The 9,922-nt window shown below is 39.5% G+C and overlaps 2 protein-coding genes across 2 annotated transcripts in view; one reads left to right on the top strand and one right to left on the bottom strand.

Moving 5' to 3' along the window:
* Nucleotides 1-3,038, bottom strand: part of flcn (folliculin) — a 12,278-nt gene extending 9,240 nt beyond the window's left edge. Inside the window, exons 1-6 of the mRNA XM_008285826.1 lie at nt 2,840-3,038; nt 2,184-2,396; nt 1,906-2,052; nt 1,597-1,818; nt 593-759; nt 416-507 (exon numbers count right to left, since the gene is read on the bottom strand). Of these exons, the coding sequence (XP_008284048.1) occupies nt 416-507; nt 593-759; nt 1,597-1,818; nt 1,906-2,052; nt 2,184-2,396 (841 nt within the window). The 5' untranslated portion in view covers nt 2,840-3,038. The remainder of the gene's footprint in view (nt 1-415; nt 508-592; nt 760-1,596; nt 1,819-1,905; nt 2,053-2,183; nt 2,397-2,839) is intronic.
* Nucleotides 3,039-3,314: 276 nt separating this feature from the next.
* Nucleotides 3,315-9,922, top strand: part of leng9 (leukocyte receptor cluster (LRC) member 9) — a 10,770-nt gene continuing 4,162 nt past the window's right edge. The window contains exons 1-4 of the mRNA XM_008285825.1: nt 3,315-3,357; nt 3,626-3,775; nt 8,001-8,085; nt 8,736-8,875. Of these exons, the coding sequence (XP_008284047.1) occupies nt 3,634-3,775; nt 8,001-8,085; nt 8,736-8,875 (367 nt within the window). The 5' untranslated portion in view covers nt 3,315-3,357; nt 3,626-3,633. The remainder of the gene's footprint in view (nt 3,358-3,625; nt 3,776-8,000; nt 8,086-8,735; nt 8,876-9,922) is intronic.

Here is a 9,922-nt window from a genome sequence, read left to right as displayed (position 1 = left end):
AAATGTGGAGACAAAGTGACTCCAAAGAGACAAAACTGTCCCAAAAACAAACCAGCTGACAACATGAAGTTTTAAAAACACGTCACTAAACAACAGAAAAGAGACAAAACTGTCTGTCAGGGTTTGTAGATGCTGTAAAAACTCAAATAAAATATCTATAATATGTGGAACCTCCATTTTTTTCAGTGTCGGTAACATCTGTGGACACTTGGAGGAACATGTTGATTCCAGGTTTTTGCTTTAATAGTCAAAGATATTCTACTTTTTTTCTGGTTTCTGTCATTCTAACTGTGTTATTCTGCACAGAAGTTTTCTTCTTCATGTTGTTGTTTCCACAGAGCTGCAGGACTTTACCACAGCGAAGAAGAATGTGACCCACAGAAAAAGTAGTTCAGAGGGTTAAATGTGAACAAACCTGTCTGTCTCTCTATCAGGACCAGAGTGTCTTCGGTCGGAGCTCCTTCGAGGAGTTTCTCGGTCAGACGACTCCCACAAGCCTTCAGCAGCCTGGAAATGAGGTTCAACATACGTCAGCATGACCAAGTGAGGAAATCACAATATGAAATAAAAAACAAAGAGTGTGTGGACCGACCAGCTGAAGGACGAGTGCAGGCTGGCCCAGAGGCTCGGGTGCTGCGTCAGGGAGGTGAGCGAGCGGGCTGCATTGCCGCTGCGCTGGTGAGGAAACACTGCAGGTGAAAACACGCTGTTCATCCTCACAGCTCGCTGAGGACAAACCCCCTGTTCGCTGTCAAACACCTGCAGGAGGGAAGAGACGAGACAAGACAGATAATAAATACTATGAATAAGAAGAACTTTTCTAGTGTTACAACCTGCAAAAACAAAGTTATAAAGTGCTTCACAACAAAACTGGTGTGAAATTAAATGAATAATGAAAGCAAATTCAACAAATAAGATCACAAACGTGCAACACAAACAAGACAAAATAGTTAAATCGACGTTTTCATACAGCTTAACCAAGACAACAAGAAGCATTACGACTGGTGTTAAAAAAGGTACCTACCAAGACTAAACACTGCGGTTAAGGTGTGATTATACCTGAATTATTTACATTATTTACACTTACTTGACTCTAATGCATTTTAGGGTGAGTTCCAGCAGTTTTATTAATCATGGAGAATAACTTGACAATGAAACGAGACACTACAGTGTCATAAATTATGGAATTTAACCAAACTAATGGATTATTAATTTATGAGATAGACCTGATTAATTTAGAGTAATTTTTTGTCGATACAGATGAAGGTAAATGTGTGTAGTGGAGCTGAAAAACTGACTGAATTCACATAGAGTTCGTCAAAGAGGCACAAAAATCACAAGGATGTACATGAAGCAAGCCATCTGAGTCAGAGTTTAACAACAAACTCCTGCCGTCCTGCTAGTGTGACAGTCACACTATCAGTGCTCCATCACATGTTTTAAATCTGTCACACAGGGGACTGATTTTAAAATCCTCTACTGCAAATCAAATCATTAAATCTGTGAGGAAAAAAAAACACATTTTCCAAAAACATCCAGCCCCAGTTTGTGTTGTGTCTATATTTAATGTTTAATCAAAGTTCGTGTTGACGCCACCTTCAGAGCGGTGCTTTGCAGACTCTGTATCGTGAGTCTGAGGTGACGCAGCAGGAAAGGCCACGAGTTGATCAGGTAGATCCTGTCCATCGCCACCATCACGATGCTGTACCAGCGCTGGAAGCCTCGGGCCAGGCTGTCTTTGATGAAGAAGGTGTGCGAGAACACAAACCCATGCTGCTCATCTCCAAAGAAAATCGGCCCTTCGCGTCCAGGACACACCTGATGGAGAAAACAGGTAGAAGTAGGATTAGAAACCATTTTATTCAGTGTTCGATATGTGTGACCGTGATGTGCGTCACTGTTTACCTCGCAGCTGAGGCTGCGAACACAAGCCTGGCGGACCACACTGAACAGCTGAGGCTGTCGGGGATGCTGGTGGCTCAGGAAGCGGATTCCTGTTTCGTCGTCGATGCTCACAAAGCCCGGGTGAGACGCAGGAAGAGATCGACATCCCTGCGAGGCGAGACAAAGAGGAACATTTGTACTTTATGAAGGATGACAAAAGTATGAAATCACCTGCAAGCTGAATAAGCCAGAAACAGAGCGGGGTCAGCTCATGTTCAGGTGATTCTCTGTCCGCTCACCTCACACATTTCCCCCCTCTGCGTGGCCGAGCTGTTGGCCCTCATGGTCAGCCCTTCGCCCTCCCGGTCGCCGTCTCGGTCCCGGTCCCCAGGCACCGGGGCTCCGGCCTGGGACGAAGGGTCCGGGGATGGGGGGTGCAGCGCCTCGGTGCAGAACAGCGTCCGAGGGCCGTGGAGCTCACAGAAGTGACAGAGAGCCACCAGAGCGTTCATCTGGGGGACAGAGAACAAGTTTCAGATATTTACTGCACAGATGAGGCCAGAATCATTCATAGTCATCCACACTTTTGATTGAAAGTTAAGTTTATTTGATTGATAAATAAAAATTGCAATCATTTATTTATATAATCAAAACAATAACGCGATGATGTAAAACTTAATGGTAATAAGTGAAGAAATGATGGAGAGAAAACAACATTAACATGATAGAAATAGTTAAACTTCATCACTAACGTCTCCAACTCAATGTTTACTGAGTTTGTTTAAGTCACTTCCAGCCAGAAGAAGCGTGTAAGTCCAATAAAAATTACCTATAAATCAAACTGTTACATGAGAACTTGCATCTTGTGCCTCAACTATAGACGTCACTGTCATTAAAACGGTTCAACAGAGTTAAGAAGTGTTTAATTGGAGCTGCTAGCATCACAGTTTCTCACCTTCAGCGCAGACTGGAGCTCAAAGCCGCTTCACAGAAAGATTTTCATCGGTTAAATAAAATAAATAAACGTTAAAATAAAAGTAACAGCCCCGTGAAAGCGAACCCGAATTCAGTCCATTTGTAAATCGCTTCGTTTTTAGGGTTTAAATTGAACTTTTCTGCACTTCGTCGTCTCCTTCCGAGCAGCAGCTAACAGCTAAGCGCTAACAGACAACAACAACACACCGGGTCACATGACTCACGGTCACGGGTTCTGACTACAAATCACGCGATATTTGAGATTTTTTAAGAATTTCAACCGTAAAATTCAAGAAATAGCAGATATTTTCAAAGCAATAAAGAACTGATTTTCTCGTTTTTTAAACAATTTATTGCGAATACTCAGCCTTTCAAAAAGCACTTTTCAAAAGCCACTTTTCGATAAAACGCGTTAAAACCACATTACCCATAATCCCCTCCGATACTACGAGCCAGAGGTCAAAGGGCGACGAAAAGTCAGAAACGTTTTCTTTGCCGGTTAGTGTCTAAAATTAACTCTGTTCCATGCGCTTTTAAAATATGTGTTTGTATTTTTTAAAACTGTACGATGTTAATGTTTTTTCTTTAACGGTTGTTGAGTCGTTAGATGTTTTTAATCTCGTTAAACGACGTTATAGCAGCTGCTTCCGCGTTGAGAAGTGATTTTCCAGTTTTAGGAGTGTCACGCTAAACAAAGCCAAAGCTGGAAACACCTCAGTGACACAGCACACCTTTTCTGAACTAACATAACTCTTTTAAATCTCAGATCTGAGAATGTCTTCGGACGGACCAGCAGTGACTTCAGGTGCAGAAGAGGAGCAGACGGATGGGGGGACTCACCTGGCACCCAGCAGCCCCTCTGACTCACCTGGACCAGAGGCAGGAAGCCCAGCAGACACCCAGGAAGCCTCAGGAGGTAAATCTGTCTCTACGCCGTACAAATGCTGTTATACAATTACTTAGAGCTAACAATATGATTAAAACAATGATGTTTCACATATTTTTCCACACATAGACTATATTAGACCAGGTCCAGGTCTAAAACCACTCCATGTAAACTGGTCAAACCTGAACCAGATTATAGCAGAGAAGCTTCAGAGTATTTAAACCACACCATCTGATTTGTGAGACCTTTATTTTGTTTGCTAAAATCCTTGTCTTTTTTTTTTCTTCTTTTTTTTTAAAAGCTGTAGACAACATTAGACCAGGTCCAGATCTAAAATCCTTCACATAGACGGGTTCAATCTGGACTAGATTATGGCAGAAAGATTAAAGATTCTTTAAAACACTGTTTCTGATTTATAAAACCTTTTTTCTATCTGTGAAAATGCAAAAAAAAGGGAGATTTCACAGCTTTTTTCTCATGTGGACTCCATTAAACCACATCCAGATCTAAAACCTGGTCAAACCTGATCTAGATCGGGGCAGAGACGCTCAAGATCTTTTAAAACACAATGTCTGGTATGTAAAACCTTTATTCCATCTGTGAAATTTGGGGAAAAAAGGGAGATTCCAAAGCATTTTAAACCACATCCAGGTCTCTATAGAAACTGGATCAGGTCTAGATCTTAAACTCCTGTATGTGGACTAGCTGGTCCTAAAGAGGCCAAAGATTCTTTAAAACACGGTTCCTGATTAATAAAACCTTTATTCTACCTGTTAAAATGTTTGTTTTTTTTCTCGTTAGACCAGGTCCAGATCTAAAACCACTTAATATAAACTGGTCAAACCTGAACTGGATCAGGTCTAGATCTAAAACTCCTGTATGTGGACTAGCTGGTCCTAAAGAGGTTCAAGGTTCTCTAAAACACGGTTTGTGATTTGTGAGACCTTGATATTATTATTTTTGAAAATGCAAAATAAATAAGAAAAGTTTTACTGCTTTTTGACCACATTAGACCAGATCTAAGTCTAAACCCCTAAATGTAGCCTGATAACTAGATCATTATTATGATTATTAAACAGTTTTTTGTATAATGCCTTTTAGAACAGAACTCACAAAGTGCTTTTACATAATAAAGAAACACACAGTGAGACGAGGCAGCACAGGACAACAACATGTATAGAAAGTTCAGGCGAACACTCAAAATATAAAAATACACACAATAAAAATGGAACAGAGGCGGCTGGGTCACTGCTGGAAGGTGTATTATAATAAAACTAGTAAAACTGGTTAAAACAACAGCATCACAGAGGGGAATTTGGATAAAAGCTGAAGATGAAAGTAGATTAAGAAAGAGAAAAGAGAGACGGACAGCAGGCGGTACCGATATAAAAGGGAAAAGAAAATCTAGAAGAGAGCGTCACTCAAAAGTGAGTCTATAGAAGTGGTTTCTAAGAAGATACTGAAATAAATATATACTGAAATACTGACTAGATGGTCCTAAAGAGGCTAAAGAGTCTTTAAAACACACATCTGGTTTGTGAGAATGTAGAAAATGAGTTTTTACTTTCATTTTCACGTCGACCACATCAGACCTCCTCCAGATCTAAAACCACTCAAACAGTGTTTTAGATTCAGTCCATGTGTCTCATGTGGGCAACATGTGTGAAAGAAATCCACTCCAGCTTCTATTTTTGTACTTTTACAAGGTTTCACAAATAACAAACGGTACTTTACAGACTCTGTAGCCTCTACAGGACAGTCCGGGCCAGATTGGCACGAAGCACGTTTGACTGCGTTCCAGATGAATGTGAGTTTATTAAAAGCAAAATAACAAGTAAAAAACAGCCTCCTGTCAGCTCAGTCATGTTAAATCTGTCGCACTAATTAAAAAAGTAATAAGTAGGTTGAAAATACTCACAATGAAGAAGCTGAATTTACAGAATTTAGACAGTTTTTATGAAAAAAATGCTCTTAAAAAGACAATAACTGTCTTTTTAAGGACGTCATGTTTGGTTTAAAGACGTTGGATTCAAGGATTGAAGGCCTTTATTGCTCACAAACACAGTTATACACAGTGTAACGCGCACCTGTTCCACACCGAAACAATATGAAAGAGATGAATAAGAATAAAGAATATATATATATACACACAGGGAGAGAGAAAGGGATAAAAAAAAACAAAATCAAATCAAACTTTTGCTTATTTTTTTGTCCTTTTCTCTCTTAATGGACGTTTTCACCATCTGGAGTCAAAATAATCAGCAGACGAATCACTAATTAAAATATTTGTTAGTTGTCGCCCGAAAGAGGCCAAAAATTAAACTTTAATAGAAGTTTCTCTTTAATTCATGTTAAAATCACATCACACGACAAACCTCAGCAAGAACTGTGAGAAACTAGTGATTATTTTTATTGTTAATTCATCTGTACGTTGTTTTCTGGATTATTTAATAATTGTTTGGTCTCTAAAATGGTGAAAAATATCAATTAATGTCTTTTTTTGTCCAAATATCTTCAGTTTTCTGTCATAGAGGAGGAAAAAAAACAGAAAATATTCACGCTGAAGAAGCTGCAACCACAGAATTAAGACTGTTTAATTAAAAAAGAAGAGTTAAAATCATTAACTGGTGATGAAAACAGTTCAATAGCAGTAATATTTTGGCCATATTCTAAATATTTGATGGACCGTTCAGCTCTGCTTCGAGCCTCCTGAGGTCGTTTTCATTCCTGCGGTTCCTCCAACAGCTGCAGACGGGTTTGTTTCTCCGGCTTGTCGGGTTATTTCAGCGAGTTTCTGCGTTTCTGTGAGCGATTAGGGTTCTGGTAAGTTGTGCCGGCGTGCGGTTTCAGCTCCCCGTTGTCCTGAACCGCTGCCAGACTTTCTCCTTCCTGTCGGGCCGCTTGGTGTCGGTGCAGGAAGTGAGTCAGGATCCGCTCGGTTCTGACTCCGTCACCTCCCACCACCCGTGACCTTAAATCCAGATTACATTTCTGAGGAATGAAGAGCGTCGCGGCGGTTCTTCCAGTAACGTCTGAAGCAGATGTAGGAATCCTGAAGATGTGCTGCTGATGGCGGGATGAAAGTCTGAGCGGCTCGTAATTAAAGTGTTCGTCCCGTGAGTCACGTTCAGTTCTGTAAATAGCCGGACAGGACGGGGTGTGTTTCAGGAAGCGGACTTGGCTGACATCTGAGTCTGGTGGGTCGAGACTTTACCACCTGTTAGATGAGTTACAGAGGAAATGTAATATCCTCACCCACTGACCTCTGCTGAAGATAAGAAGGACACCAGTGAAAGTGAAAAGAGCAAATCGAACCCCGTTTACAAGAAAAAGGCTCAACCACAGACAGTAAAGCCCCAAAATACAGATTAACAGGGAATTTTGATTTCACCAGCAGGTTTCCTCTGGATGGAAAAGACATCAGCGAGAGACAAGACTCAATTATTTTTCATTTTTACTAAAAGTATTCAGAAATATAAAAATATTCATACTCGTTAAAATGAGTTAGTGATGAATTTTAATTATTTCTGTGTTTGTTTTTGTGTTTTTAAACTCCTCGTCCACACTGATTCATCCTCTTTCTTTAGCAGCCAAAGTGCAACGATGAACTCTAGCAGCAAAATATAAATATTAAAACATAAATTAAAATAAACTTTAATCAGTCTTAAAGCACTTTTCTGCAGTTTTTAAGGTTTTTGAGACGCATCAAAACTCGGAGCCCCTTTAACAAAATCTACATTTGTGAATGTAAAACTTAATATTTTTTTAATTTTATTATTATTGTCATTATTTTTTTCCCCATAAAAATACGAAAACCCCAAATTTAACAATATATTTATATGCAGGTAATACATTACAAAAAATAAATCATACTTTCGCTCTAAATTTGTCCGTTTTAGCCGTGACTTTTATTTAAAATATAAAAAAATGTGTACTGTTATTAACATTTTCTTTTTGCTTCCTGAGTTAAATAAGCGGCCGACTCTCCGTCATTAATGAGTGAAACCAGCTGTAAACCAACAGAAATATTTATATTTGTGTCATATCAGGCTGTAAAAGAAGAAAAAGTGAAATGTTTGTTCTGAATTTCCTGATTTATTTTCATTTTTTTAACCTGAAACATGCTGATACAGGAAACCTCTATGTGCCGAAGCTTGACAACGGCTGGACTGTTGTTTCTCTCCTGTGAGGTGACTTAAATGCAGATTTAAAGGCTGCTTTACAGTTTGACTGAATGTCGTTCTGCTTTTTCCAGAATGCGACGAGGACGGAGTCAAAGTCTGCCAGTTCTTCCTGATGGGAAAGTGTCGCTTCGGACAGAAATGCCGTTTGTCTCACAGGTCGGTTCAAAGCAAAAGGACTTTTTCCTTAAAACACATTCTGTATTTATTCATATTATTTCACCGGTAAAAAGTTTGGAAATCATTGCGGTAAAGCTGCTGGTTCTCCTGAATCTGACGACAGAGTTTTACCTGGAAAGAGCTGCAATCGTTCTGAATGAGCTCCGCGTGGAGACGTGTTGTGAAACCGAAACGTCTTCGTTTTGTGTATTTTACTGCTGATTTAGATACGAGTCAGATGTACTCAGACCCTCGCATTAAAGAAGGAAAAAAAAATTAGCTGAAATAAGCTGAAATTGACAAAAGTAATAATAAATAAACATTTAATGAACATCATGACTTTGCTTTCAGTGCTCTCGTTAGTCTGGGACAATTTATTTATTTTTTATAATTTTTCTTTTCAACCACAATTCAAGTCTTATTTCACTAAATTATAATTTATCAAATTTTTATTTATTATTGCTTTTTTCAGTTTCTAGTTATTTGAGTTGCTGTTGTGAGTTTTGCCTTTTCTTTAATGGGAGGAGATGAACACGTCGCATGAGTCGCATCCTGCAGAGATTCTTACGTGTCAAGTGGAATTCCAGTTATTCCCATTCATCGCCTCTCACGTGCACATTCTTTCCGTTTCTGCCGCTCCGGTTCCTCAGCGAGCCGCCGGCCAATGATTCAGGAGCCGCGTGCCCCGACGCCGATGACAAACAGGATGCAGAAAGGACGGAAAAACACAAGAAGAAGAAAGGCGGCGGTGGCAGCAAAGCAATGAAGCCGAAGTACAGCGAGAGAAGAGGTGATGTTTTATTTCCCTGTGACGTCCGATAGTGACAAACTCTCAACCCCGAACCCAAAAGAAGTGTTAAAAAATCGCCCGAATCAAACCATTTATCAGCCGGAAACTGCTTCCATCAGGAAAATCAACCAAATCTGAGCTCAGAGTTGTGATATTTCTTCAGAATCACTTTATTTTAGGCGTCAGACTTTCCGACTGATGATGAAACAGAAGCTGATGTCGTCACCATGAGGCCAAACTTCCCCCGAAACAGAAAGACAAGTTAAAACAGATCTTTCTATTTCTGATTTGACGTCACTGGATAATGTTTTGTCTTCAGATTTTACTGAGTTGCAGGTTTTTACAGGTTTAAAAGGAGTTTTATCTTTAAAACTAAACGACCGTTTATCAGGACAAGAAACGGTAAAAACAAGGAACCAGAAACAGGATCAGAACTGTGACATGTTTTACCGACAAGTTAAGAGAAAACATTTGTAAGAAACAAACGTGTAAAACGTCCTTTTTACGACTGATGTGCAGAGCAGAGAGGAAAGGTTTATAAAGTTTAAAATGTTTATATTCAAAGAGGCTCAAAATCTGTTGAGATAAACTCTTAAAAATGACGGTGAGAGATGAGCAGAGAAGAGAGGAAACGTCTGGAAGCATGGAGATGGTTTAATATCTGCAGGACGAGGAGACAAGACGACCACAAAGAGACACACAGAGACAGAAATGAGACACAAAAGAAACACAAAGCAACAACAATGAGGCGCAAAATGACAGAAAGGAGACAAAACTGTTCCAAAGAGACACAAAATAATTTAAAAAGTCACAAAAATAATACAAAACAACACAAAATGACTAAAAACGATGCAAAAAAGCACCAAAAATTAGACAAAAGTTGAACAAAAAGAGACAAAACCGCCCTAAAGACAGTAAAACCAACGACCAGAACAAGAAACCCAACAAAAAATGAGACACAAAACGAGGAAAACGACGACAACAAGACGAAATGTGACGACAAAGTGACCCCAAGACTCATGAACTGCCTTTTAAAACTTTTAAAAA

The sequence above is a fragment of the Stegastes partitus genome, unplaced genomic scaffold, assembly GCF_000690725.1.
Source record: "Stegastes partitus isolate 25-593 unplaced genomic scaffold, Stegastes_partitus-1.0.2 Scaffold418, whole genome shotgun sequence".
In the NCBI taxonomy this organism is placed as follows: Eukaryota; Metazoa; Chordata; class Actinopteri; family Pomacentridae; genus Stegastes; species Stegastes partitus.
Note: the sequence above shows the minus strand (reverse complement) of the source record. Positions and strands in the feature narration are given on the sequence as shown.